General features: G+C 45.1%; 1 protein-coding gene across 6 annotated transcripts in view; it reads left to right on the top strand.

Annotated features, from left to right (window-relative positions):
* The window catches only part of LOC118505612 (trithorax group protein osa), an 82,971-nt gene that overhangs the window by 11,641 nt on the left and 58,726 nt on the right, over positions 1-12,604 (top strand). For all 6 annotated transcript variants that reach the window (XM_036041657.1, XM_036041653.1, XM_036041654.1 and 3 more), the window contains exons 3-4: positions 7,167-8,923; positions 9,002-9,095. In XM_036041657.1, coding sequence (XP_035897550.1) covers positions 7,173-8,923; positions 9,002-9,095 — 1,845 coding nt within the window. In that variant the 5' untranslated portion in view covers positions 7,167-7,172. The remainder of the gene's footprint in view (positions 1-7,166; positions 8,924-9,001; positions 9,096-12,604) is intronic.

Below are 12,604 nucleotides of genomic sequence, written 5' to 3'. Positions count from 1 at the left end.
GCGCGATTTATGCTTGAGAAAAAGGGCTTCTTCAAAATGGGCAAGCGGCAGCCACAGAACGGGCTCTCGATCGTTCTCGTTCAAAAGTCGGCGCGAACCTCCTCACCAGGGTTGGGTGTGTGAAAGAGATAGGAAAGCTGATTATTAACCGACCGTTGGCACTCGTCGCTTTCGTTTGATCGTGGGGTGTCCCTTCGGGGCGCTACCCTTCACAATTGGGGTGATAGCAGCAGCATGGCTGGACCTCACCGGTAAAATGCCGGTTTCGAAGGGGATAAAGGAGAAGCAGAGGGAGGGAGGGTTCCAGTGAGGCAGGCGAGTGTGGTGGACATGGGGTTAAAATCGTTTCCACGCTTCCAATTTATGTACTCCCCCCACCCCCCCTCCCCCCCATCACTTATACCATATTTGCACACACGATGTCGTGGTGGTGTGGTGTTTCATCGTTTTCCTTTCGTTTCTTTTTCTTCTCTCTGGTTCTCCCCATTTTTGCACCCTCTTTTCAAGCAGGGACGGAAAATGCAGGCCAGTCATCATGTGTGTGTGTGTGTGTGTACGTATGGGCTTGTGGCCGCTTATCATGTTGCTGCGTGTGGTGCTTGCGCTTTTACGCTAATCGCTTTTGGCTTCTTCGTTTTGCATTTCGTAACGCCTGGTGTGTGTGTGTATGCGCTTTCTGGTGGGGGGCTCTTGTGATGTTGTTGACGACGTTGATTGAGGGGAGGAGGGGGGGGGGGCCTTTTTTAGCTTCTTCAATTTTTTTGCTTACTCGTGCTGGACATTCCATTTTGTTGTTATTGCTGCTGCTCCAAAGTACTGTTGAAATTCTACCCCTTCATGCGGTCATGGTTCCCAACAAACCGTCGCGTTGAACGCTTTTGACCCAAGAGCTTCGTTCCATGCTATCGAATGCGTTTGTCTCCGTTTCGTCTGAGTCAGCGTTAACTGAAATGTATAATAGACATTTACTTTTGCGTGCTCGCTAGATCTTGTAAAGTCAAGGGAAAAAACAATCATGTAGAGCGTAAGAAAAAACAACTACAGTTATATTGGGCCTAACAGAGTCGAAAATTCCCCCGATGTATCTGGTTCTCAGTTGCAGATCTTGCTGAGTCCGTGAAACATGAATAACGTTACTGGAAGTTTGAGTTCAGTGCATGAGCTCACTTTGAAGACATCGTTTCTAGTGTCAGGATTCATAGATGAGTTATGTTTTCAAAATTGTTTTCACTTTGGGAGCTTCAATAAACCTTAGTGAAGAAGATGAGATATTAAAATACAAAACTTAACAGTGTTGGAGTTCTAGGACCTCGATCTCGATATCCTCAGAAATATCTAGAACTAAATTTTGAATCCTCTTCAGAGCATTTCTCCATAGCAAGGATAGATAATTCGGCGTCAGAGATATAAATTAGTCTAGGCATTTATAGGTCGTGAAGAAACCTAGAACAAAAAAGAGGCTCTCCGCAGTTTCTAATGCTATCGAACACTTATCCTAAATGGTAGGCTTCAAAGCCCAACAAAGCAGCAGCAGACGAAGTTGGCGCCACGCAGTTCACCAAACACCAAACAGTTTCAGTTTATTGAAAGTTTAAAAACAGCATAAATGTAGTTTAAAGCCATTTCCAGCGAAAGCGAAGCCTTTCTTCTATTGTGACTGGTTGTTTTCCCAGCCTCGACCTTCTTCTCCTCCCAGGTTGTATGAAACCGAACTGAAGTTACGGACGAGCAAAGACGATGAAAAAGAATCACATTCTACCACTGGGAAAGCGTAACCATTTCCATATTACATTGTTTGATATTCTCCAGCACACTTTGTCCCACACCCCTCGTCTATCCGGTGCCTGCTGCTGTTATAGACGATGGCCTTGTGTAAAGCAAGCAAACTTTTCCCGTAACTCAATTTATATTGCCCAAGTGTCCGCCGGTTGTTATTCTGCGTAGCAATAGAAAGCAGCGCGGACACGCAAAAGGAAACAGACGTAAAAGCTTTTGCAAGGATGGTAGGGTAGGCGACTGGGTGGATTGGTGGTGAATTGACGTGGGAAGTCATCGGGGTGAGAGAGGGAGAAAACTGTTGAAAATCCCCATTTCTTGAGGGACAACGTTGGAGAGACGACTCTCCTAGTGGGTGATCGTTGCGTAGTAGCATTTGACAGTGTGTAGCTCGTTTACTCATCCAATTATGCATATTTGCTTTTCTGTCCCTCCTACAGTAAGGGTTGTTGAAATGGGAAAGGATAAGTGTGATGAACCTATCGCACATTGCGTACCAAAACTCAGGCTGAGGCCTCACACACATATCCTCACGAAACAGTTGCGGATTTGCCGGCGTTGCTATAAAACATGTGGACGAAGAGTAAATGTAAAGCTCAAAGCAAAGAAGGCATGGCATAGACATTTTGGAAACTAGACTAGGAGACTGGACGTTGGACGATAACATTTCCCTTGGATCGTAACATTTTGAGCCAAAGCGTTTATCCGGAACCCAAGGCAAAGGTTGGCATTTTTTCTCAGCTAGATTAGACTCGTCTAGTCGTAAAAGGACTGAGTACATAGCCCTTAAATGTATATAAATCTGTACTACTTTAAAGAAAGATACCCTAAATCTTCAAAATATGCTTTAGCCTAAAAAAGGACTAGGACTCAGTTTTGAGAGCATTAGGAGTTAGATTCTCCTTGAAGCAATAGCAGCTTTTGTACAGAAATAGCTTGAAACTAATTACTTAAACGAGTCTAAACGTAATTACCGATGGAAGGAAAAGGAAATAGAGTGAAATGAAACAACAAGTGGCTTGATGAGCAGGAAGTACAGGAAGTCATCTTCCCACCTAAAGATTCCAGCTGCAGTGCAGGTCTGGTGTAAGAAGTTTAGGACATGGGGTTGAAGAGTTGCTCTCATTATTAGTATTATGAGTCATAAACTACTATTTTGCTCTACAGGGACTTAGTTTAGATTCCAATGTCAGTCTTTAACTGCGCTATTAGTTATAAACTTCATCTTATGTGTCTCTGAAGTTCTGAGCCATTTTTTCTCTGGAAGATAAACAGTTTGAGCATCAAAATAAGACATCCCTAATAGTGTTATTAAAAAATTGGTCATTTAAAAATTATGTAAAAAATCCATGTTTCTACTTAAAATTGATTAACATTTACATACACTTATCATTTCATGGTGCATATTTAAATGGGAATGAGCTCTTTTGAAACCGCCAAAGACACCATCCATTCCCAACCCGCTTGCTGGATGTAGCTGGAATTGGTTCGTGTTTTGCCCGAAGGTAGAACATGTTGCTGGTTAACCGGACAGGACTCGAAAGGGCACTGTTCGAACCATCGTCCCGTGCTTCATCGAACGTGTTTGGGTTTATGGTTTTGTGTGGTAATAAAAGAAAAACAGAAGAGAACCTACTTACCTCTGGCTAGTAAGGGGAGGGAGAACAAGTATGACAGAATTATGGAACAAATGGATGCAATTTAAAAGGGGAATGCATTCTTCAAGGTTTTTCGTTTTATTTACTTTGCAACGATGTACTATAAAAATCGATTTCAGTGCTATAGTAGTCAATACTCGCGGACGCGGACGAACGAAGAAAATATTGAACCCGAGACGAATTGTTCTTAAGATTAACGATCAAATGTGTTTGTCAGGCATTGGGAAGGCTTTTTGCTATTATTACATGAAGCTGTTACAGCCCAGACGTCGACAACGGATTTTCGTAGGTGTATGTGTGTTTGTGTGCAATAAAGGCTTATGATTGAGGCCCACAAGGATGGCGTTGCCAAGCAATGTCCCATCCGTGGCCTCAAGGAGAAAACGGAATTGCTCTCCACATAATAGCCACCCCACCCCAAACTGGAATGGGATGGTTTCCATAGGCAATTTGAGAGACGGAAGGCTTGTGGATTTTCTGAGGAAGAAATCCTCGAAAGGACAAACATGAAGCGAAGAATTTGTTTATCGAAATTTTGCGCAACGTAAACACAAGGCAGCAATGTATGTTGTTATTTTCAATATTTGAATTATGCCACCGGTAATATGATCCAGTTGAGCGTTCACAAAAGAAAACCTTTTTATTTTTTGGGGCAGGGTTTTCCCACTCTATTGTATTGTATTTCTGTAAGGCATATCTGTGGTTTCAAAGGATACGGTCGAAAGACATCATGGCTTTTAAATGCTTCTTTATATGCCCATCGAGGCTACAAAAATCCTTTTCGGCCACTGTGACCTCTCTAAGGCGTCGAGTGTTTAAATTAAAATTCAACTTACACAAAAGAAGAGAAATTTCTGAATGGCGCTCTACTAGAATCGTTCGTCAGGTACAAAGAAAGTGGCAAACATTATGCACGACCAATAAGTAACTACATCTGTAGAATGGTAAACGAAACACTTCTGCAATAATGTAGTATCGATTCAGGTGGGTATTAGGATGTAATGTAAACAATTTTGCTCCGTGCTGGCTACTTTCTTTGAAGCTGCTCTTGGCTCTTATTTAAAACATTCTGTTGAAAGGAGGCGCTTGCGTTTGCCGGTAGCAAAATACTTCATTTCATGCAACTCATCGCGTTGCACCTCATTGCACATTTGGCTTGGCAGCTTCGGCATGCTATCTGCCACTTGCAGTGAGCTGTGGCAATCTAAATTTCATTCATTCATTCATTCACACGCGGTACACAAATAACGCATACCTTGGGCGCGATCGTTTGGCACAGCTCTTTAGGTTGGCAAAAGAAGTGTATTTTGTGGTGTGCTACAGACAGCAGCTCGCAGTCAAAGATTGATTTGATTAGGATTAGGACGTGTTGTCTCACTATTTCATTACTCACTGCCCCGACACTAAATCGCTGTTGATTTCATTCTTATTTGGAAAATGTTAATTAATCTCCGTTTGAAACTGCTACCATGTGATTACATTTTAAACGACCAGATTATGTTTACTTTTAAAACGATTCGTTTCGTTGTGATTCTTTCTTCTTCTTATAATATTGAAAAAGTCCTTGAACATCAACAATACTAACCATATGTTTGGAGGGGGGGAAAAGTGAAGAAAAACACAACACAAGAAGCAGCGGGGGGAGGTAGTTTTCGTTTGATGAGAAAGCGACGCAAAAAGTTTTTTTTTTCCTCCCCATCCCAAGACACAACACAAAAACAAACAAACGGCCCAAAAGCCTGGCTGCCAACAGCAGCAGGGACAGCAAGCAAACGTTGCAAAACAAACAAATAAACAAACAAACAAGCAAACAGACGCACACATGCAGACTGCCGAATGACCTCACAGTTCATTAGCACACACAAGTACGCGGCGTGGCTCTAGTTCGCGTCGCGGAATCTCGTTATAAACTTTGCGTTTCGCACGGATTCATCGCACGATCTGATCTGCTGCGGGATAAAAAAGGGGGCTGGGAGATTTTTTAGCACTAACAGGAGAAAAAGAGAGAATACGAGCAAAAACGCGTAGAATCCGTCCCGTTTTAACATTTAAATCCAATACTCAATCGCGTCAATCGTCGGGGTGTTCTTGCTGCGTGATTTATGCGCGTCTCTTTCGCGCGGGTGTCGATCGACAGGGTTTTATATTTTTCATTAAATATTTTCTGGGGTTTTTAAAATTGGTTAAATATTTGGCGTTTAGGAATACGAAGTTTTGTCTGATAATAAGTGACTTAAAATGCTAACAATAAAAAAAAAATTGGGTCCACTCCGATCACCTGGAAACCCCTGCAATTCTATGTGAGGAAGCATCATTTTGATACTGTACCACCACCGTTTCGTGGGATGTTTCAGTGGCAAAAAGCAGACGCGATCCGATCATAGGTCACTCGGCGAATGTGTGTGTGTGCGTCTGTTCCAATTGAGTAGGTGGTGGTAGTTTGGGACAACACGGACCGATCATCAACCGTGCACTGGCTTTTACTCCTGGCGTGTATAGATTACAAACGATGGCAATGGCGCGCGTCGAACGCTGATAACCTTTTTTCGGGCGGCTTCCATTTTTGCCCGCAACCACGCGTGTGAGTGTAGCTCCGTATAGCTGTGTGTGTGTGTATGCTTTGGCGCGGGGGTCAAACCTTTTGAGCTTGGTTGTGTGTGGTAAGATGATAGGGCGAATGAATACCGCACGGATCAACTCCCATGGTCAAATGTCCTCTCGATAACCTTTTCCAGCGACCCCTGACCATTGTTGGCGCGCGGGGTTCGGTAGTGTGTCCTCCATTCCATTCCGAAAGGAACCTTATTGAAGACCTCCGACATAAAAACAACGACATCGCTTCCTGAATCGTTGGTTTTTGCATGTCATGGGTGGAGTTTCCAGTACGTTGCTCATTCATTGGGTGGGAGTCTTAGTTTTGAGTGAGGATGTTTTCTCATCCACATGGATCCTCATCATACATGTTCCTCGTGCACACCGTAATGGTGATGTAATATGCTCCAGTTTTGTGTTTTTGACTTGGAACTGTCATCTGCTTGTCATAGATGAGGGATGATGTTCTGTTTGTGATAAATTTCGAAGCATACTGGATAGCTTTGGCCTTTGATGTTTCTACTTCTAGATTAGGAAATGTGTCACTTACTTTCTTCGGCGTTGGAAGTCGTTGGAGGTCTTGACATGTTGTAGAAATTCCTTCGCTTTTTGTAGCACTGTCGAGCTCAATTTGTATCCCAGCTTTTCTGGTGGACGAATCTCGTCCTTGTAGGCGACCTAAACAACTGTTCATAAAGCTCACCATTATAGCTGTTCGTCCATTGTCCCTTAACACCAATAATTCCACTATCTTATTACATATCTTTCTCCCAAGTACGATTATCAGAATTTCACCAGCTTTGGAGGGAGTTCATATCTCAGAAGCCTTCGTCCTTCGTGATAAGTTTTGTAGTGGACTCATGTCTTGTGACCCATGAAAGCTGCAGTTTTGGAGGACCTCAAAAACATGACTATATGTCAAATCTAGATTGACTTACAAAAGATTATCTCTCGAGGTACTTTGAACCCAGACAATCCCTTTTTGTCTGGCGCGGGCCCTTAGCTGGTCTAAATCTACTAGGTCTTCAAAGATGAACTTTTGTTCTATTGGGAGGACTATTAGAGATTATATTGATCGTTGATAGAACTTTCCCTTAGAATTTTGTTATTAATACCACTCTACCCTCTTTCTCTTCACAGATTAGTATGGAAAAAGCAAAGGCATACATTAAAAACGAATTACGTGGGGGCTCCCTAGCGCAGCCGGAGCCCCCGCCACCACCGTCGCACCATCAACACCACCAGCAACAGCAGCAACATCAGCATCAGCAGCAACTGCCTCAACAGCACCAGCCGGTTCCAAATTCCTCCGCCCATCCCTACCATCCTCACCAGCAGCAGCCACATCATCTGCAGCATGGGCAATCGGCACCATCGCACCCGGCCCATCTGCTGCCGGTAGTGTCCCAACACAGCACACCCGTCTCAGCAGCGGCCTACCATCCGCACCATCCGACGGTTGGCTCCCGCTCGCCCTCGGTCGTCTCGATGGACGAACCGGCCAACATTTGTTACGTGTGCGGTGCCCTAGGCGCTCAGGACAAATACTATCTTCGGGTGCGCCAGAACCCGGACAATCCGAACGAGCCTCACTTTCCGCTGCTCGAGTCACACACACCTCCTGCCGGCGTACCGGCCTGGACACCGGCCAAGGTGGGGGTTAGATCCTGCTACCTGTGCTTCACGACGTTCGCCCAGCAGTGGGACTATCACGAGCGCGAGGGCAAACCACTCTCACAGCGACTGTATTGGTTGAAGCGCACGGACGACAAAAATTACATCGGTGCGGAGATGAACAGTCAGGGCGAGTATGCGGCACAGGTGCTGGGATTGAGTGCGGACCATCTGGGTGGTGGTCCTCCGCCACCGGGTGGGTACGCTGCTGGTGGACCTCCACCGCAACCAGCCGGTGGAGGTCGAGGAGTATCGGAAAGCTCACGTTCTTCGCAGCCTCAACCACCAGGAGCCTCATCCGTTCCGTACCCTCTACCTACGGCACCACGCAACGAAAGTCCTCTTCGAGGGGTGGCCCCACAAAGGAACGAATCACCACATTCGAAGGGCGAAGGAGGAGGAGGAGGGGTAGGAGGCTCCAACACAAGCACCGCTCCACCGTACCATCCCGCGAAACGGTTCCTCGAAAATCATCTCGCAAGCCAGCAAGCGGGCGCCGCCGGAGCAGGAACGAATGCGCCCTCCAACACCGTCCAATCGCAACCGACGGCACCAAACTCGCGTCCGTCGAGTCGGAATGAAAAGTCAACCACACCACGTCCGAGCACGCACGACAATCCATCGCCAGTGCCGTCGCCTGCAGCTGCAAGCCTGCGCTACGATGGACGCAAGATGTCGTCCTTTGCGCATCACAAGCTCAAAATGGTGAACTACAACAGCAGTGCGGGCACGGAACACCACAGGAACCATCAGCATCTCAGTGGTGCGGCTGGTCCACTGTCGTCTTCGTCCACCTCCTCACACTCAACACAGCAGCAGCAGCAGCAACAGCAGCAACAGCAGCAACAGCAACAACAACAGCAGACGCATCATCTACGGCTGGAAGAAGAGGGAGCACTAGACCTTCGGAACTCGGCAACCGGGAGTGTTGGTGGCGGTGGTGGAGTTAGTACGTCCTCGGTGGGAGGTATGCTTCAGCTGGGGTTGGCAGACGAGAACAGTTTGCGCGGCAGTGGCAGCAATAGCAATGGGAGCACGGGCAGCACCGGTACGGATATCCTCGATCTGTCGATGCCGGACAAGAACTCGATGACGGAGGTGTGCTATGTGTGTGGGGATGAGCATAGGCGGGGCAGTTTGATGGAGATCGCGACCGTCAAACCGAAGGACGTGAAGGACCAGGAAAAGCCGTACTTTCCGATATTCGACGAAACGCACGCTAGGTAAGAGACCTGGGTAGACTGCGTTTTTGGACAGTAGTACAGTGGAGATTCATGTGCGTGTTTTGTTCTTCTCCACAGACCGGCACGATCGCGTCCGAAGGATCCGAAAGGCATGGTGCAGGCATGCAAGGCATGTCACCAGTATCTGCTCAATCAGTGGCAATCGTTCAACGTAAGTAGAGTTTATCATAGGGAAATTGAAATCTATTTGAGTCTAGGTTGTCCGGTGCTATTTTCATGACGTGCCAGACATACTACAGAAACAATCTACTGTATTGCTCGGCCTATGAAACACTCGATTCAACTGCTGTAATAATTACAAAATATTGTATTTGATTGAATGCAGGGTTTTTCTGTGACCTTAAAGTTCCTGCAGGGTTAATGAGACCATTTTTTATATGTAGGTAGAGTTATGCACGATTTTTTTTCGATGCATTCTGAAACCAAAATCGATGATGCGAAGATACTTGATGAACATCTATTAATATTTATTTAAGTGAACAAGTATTTGACCACCGTTTGGTGTTTGGGGGTCGCTGTGTGGTTGTTAGTTTTTCCTGATTGTTGAATACACAGTTTGCATAACCTTAAAGTACCTAAAGATCTAACGTGTTTTGGTTGGGCTTTCCTATTTGTTTTATGACTTGATCTCTGTCTGACGGTAAATCACAAAAACTGACGATTTGTACAAACGTGCCACTCCTTCTAGCAGAAAAAAAATTGTGACAAAAAATATACGCCATTGATTGTTTTTGGGGTTTTTTTTTCAATACAAACGAAGTGTGTTGCAGAGTTTGACAGTTCTTGTGGGTACCGGTCGTTTGCTGTAAATAGCGCATATCAGATTAACAACCTTGGATGGATCCACCGTGACTGGTCAATTATTTATTTATTTTTTTTCGGCTTGTGATTTGTCTAAAAATAATTGCCAGAACAAAAAAATAATCATTGATCCCAAATTTAATGAGTCATTACGTATGGAACGCGCAACTCTGACGGTGCAGAAATAATTTATTTTGGGGTCAAATCATTAGTTTTTTTTCTTTTTCTTATTGGCCCGTAATACCTGTTTTTTTTGCCCACTGTGCTGGATAGAAGATTTACGTGGGGTTTTGTTGTCCGTTCGTCCTACGTAAAAGTGGACGGAAAATGCTGCACAAACAAAAACACTTAAGATCAGTAAGTTATTTTTATAACTCATTAGCAGAGGCACACCACATTGCGTTGTTTGCCAATCGGTAGTTTTTGCTTTGCGTCCATGTTTCCTTGAAGTGTAGTAGTACAGGTGAGTTGCTCGCAGATGACGTTGCAACTGCTGGATGACGTGTAGTTTCGGAGGTCCTCACCTCTATTTCTATGGTGGTTTTAGTTAACTAAAATATTATTATATTTATCTAATAATACTGCAATAAAGTACTAAGAGATGTACAAACCAAGTTATTCATCCTGGGTTTTACAAAGTATCGGGGATAGAGCAGGGAGATAAAGAAATCACAGCACAATTCTACGTGACTTTTAGTAGCGCAGGGACTAGGTTTAGTTTAGCGATTGCTGTAAATTTTCACATCTTTCAAACCCGCTCACACCCCCCTTTGAGCTACCGATCGATTAGCAGCGCGCACCTATCCCAGCTACTAGCTTAGCCACTTTACGCGTGATCAGCATCAGAGGGGGGGTACCTAGGCCGTTGGTCGCAGGTTGAATCTCACCGCACCGCCGGTCAGGTGTTAGATGCCCCTCTTGCTTCGCCTACGTTCGCCTTTTTGCCTCAAACGTGCGAGTTGTTGTCAATTTGCACTGTCAATTAGCGGCAGTTCGCGCGCAGAGCAGAAGCGCTTCCCTGTTGGATTGTTGTGGTCGGGTTTCTACAACCGAACGATCCGGATTGGGTTGGATTCTCGCGGTTGGTTGGTGTCCGAGGAAGGTCCGGATGATTCTGAAGTGGCGCGGAAGATGAAGTCAGCTTGTCGAGTGTTGTGTGTGATTAGAGTCGAAAGCCTGGTGTGGTGGGAGAGGACATCCCCTGGCGCAAGATACGGGTGGTTTGGTTGGTGGCGTTGTATGATTAGACAAGGGTGGAGGAAGCTAAGAAAAGAAAAAAAAAGAGACAAACCACTGTTTTCATTTCCTCTCCTGCTTTTGGGTCCATTATGTCAACCGACGATAAGCTCTGCTGCTCACTACACTCTGACGTGCTCTGTCTGCAGTCGGTTCGCGGTCGAACGTGACTCATCAATTGACACGGAACATATGACCTTTCTGGCGCAAGTGCACCTGAATGTTTTTCATCCACATTTTTGTTGTTGTTGGTACTTTCCTTCGTCTATTATGCGGAATAGGTGCGCCTACACCCTACTTTTCGCAGCATTCGCCATCTTTCTTGAGATGTGTTGCCAAGCTTTTGGAAGGTTGAGAGTGGAGATTTCTCCGTTTTATTTTAGCTAAAAATCGATCGCTATAATTTATGGACCGTTTTGATTAGGCAGTAGCGTCAGTTTCAAAGCTATAATTTAATTTCAAAGCAAAACTTCTGCTAACTTCGCTATAATACTGTTAATCAGGCAATCGGGGCAGTTAGACTGACCGGTTGAAACAGTTCGCTTTGATGTCCGGTTCATACTAAGATCTACTGGTAGTGATAATAACCATGTTTGTAATATACACTCCCCCGTCCCCCCCATCCCCTTATCTCCCAAAACCTCCCAACATCACACCGGTTTGTGTGTTGGAAGATGTGATAACGTACCGTCCGTGGCTGTGTTGGGTGCACCAACCATTATTCGCAACGCAACCCATATGGGACTACCATGTGTGAGAAGTTGCGCGAGATTCTGTGTGTGTGTGTGTATATACTTTGCGATGGGCTATGGCACCTCGGACCGTGCTTCTCACACCCACCACGACTTTAGGCGGTTACCGTGAGCGACGGAACCACACGGATACTGTTCCACCGAAGAGGGCGAACGGTTAGGACATCGTCCAAGTTGATGGCGCTTCAGTATCTCCTTGTCAATTGTGGGGTGCGAAACAGTGTCTGGTGAACCGAACGTCATACCCAAGGGTCGTTTTATACGCTAGCTGTTACACCTGGTCGGATGTTGTGTTTGGTTCAGACATTTGGAACACTTGGAAGCTTGTGCCGATGATTAATCTTAGTGTTGCTGTGGATAAACTTTGGAAAGGATGTGCTGTTGACTGGAATGAAGAATTATGTGAAGAATCGTTATAATTGCGACTGCTGATTGAGTGATTTGATGTGTCACTTCTATAACTTCTAATCCAACTACATCCCCGTCAAGTCACCACGATGACATTGGTACGTAAATATTCTTGCGTTATGAATTTGTGGAGGTAGTTATTTATAGTCTTTAACAGTTTTGACGGTACCAGAAGAACTACAAACGAACTCCAAACGTTCTTCAGACTCTTAAGAAATGTGAACATATTATTAAAGGTCTTGAGGTAGAACAAAAATGTTAAAAGCTTTTTTTAGGATTTTATTCAAACCACAATAAAGATAGTAAGCTTTATTCGTAAAAAACCTCCAGCTCATCTCCTGTCGCTTATCGTTAGTCGAACAGTAGGGCAAGTAATGTTCCCGCCAAGAGGAAAACGGACCCGGATCGCGATAACGAACCAATGACTTTCGGCATTCCGAACCAAAACCGCTATTTTCTCAGG

This window comes from Anopheles stephensi, chromosome 2 (assembly GCF_013141755.1).
Source record: "Anopheles stephensi strain Indian chromosome 2, UCI_ANSTEP_V1.0, whole genome shotgun sequence".
NCBI classification, from domain to species: Eukaryota; Metazoa; Arthropoda; class Insecta; order Diptera; family Culicidae; genus Anopheles; species Anopheles stephensi.
Note: the sequence above shows the minus strand (reverse complement) of the source record. Positions and strands in the feature narration are given on the sequence as shown.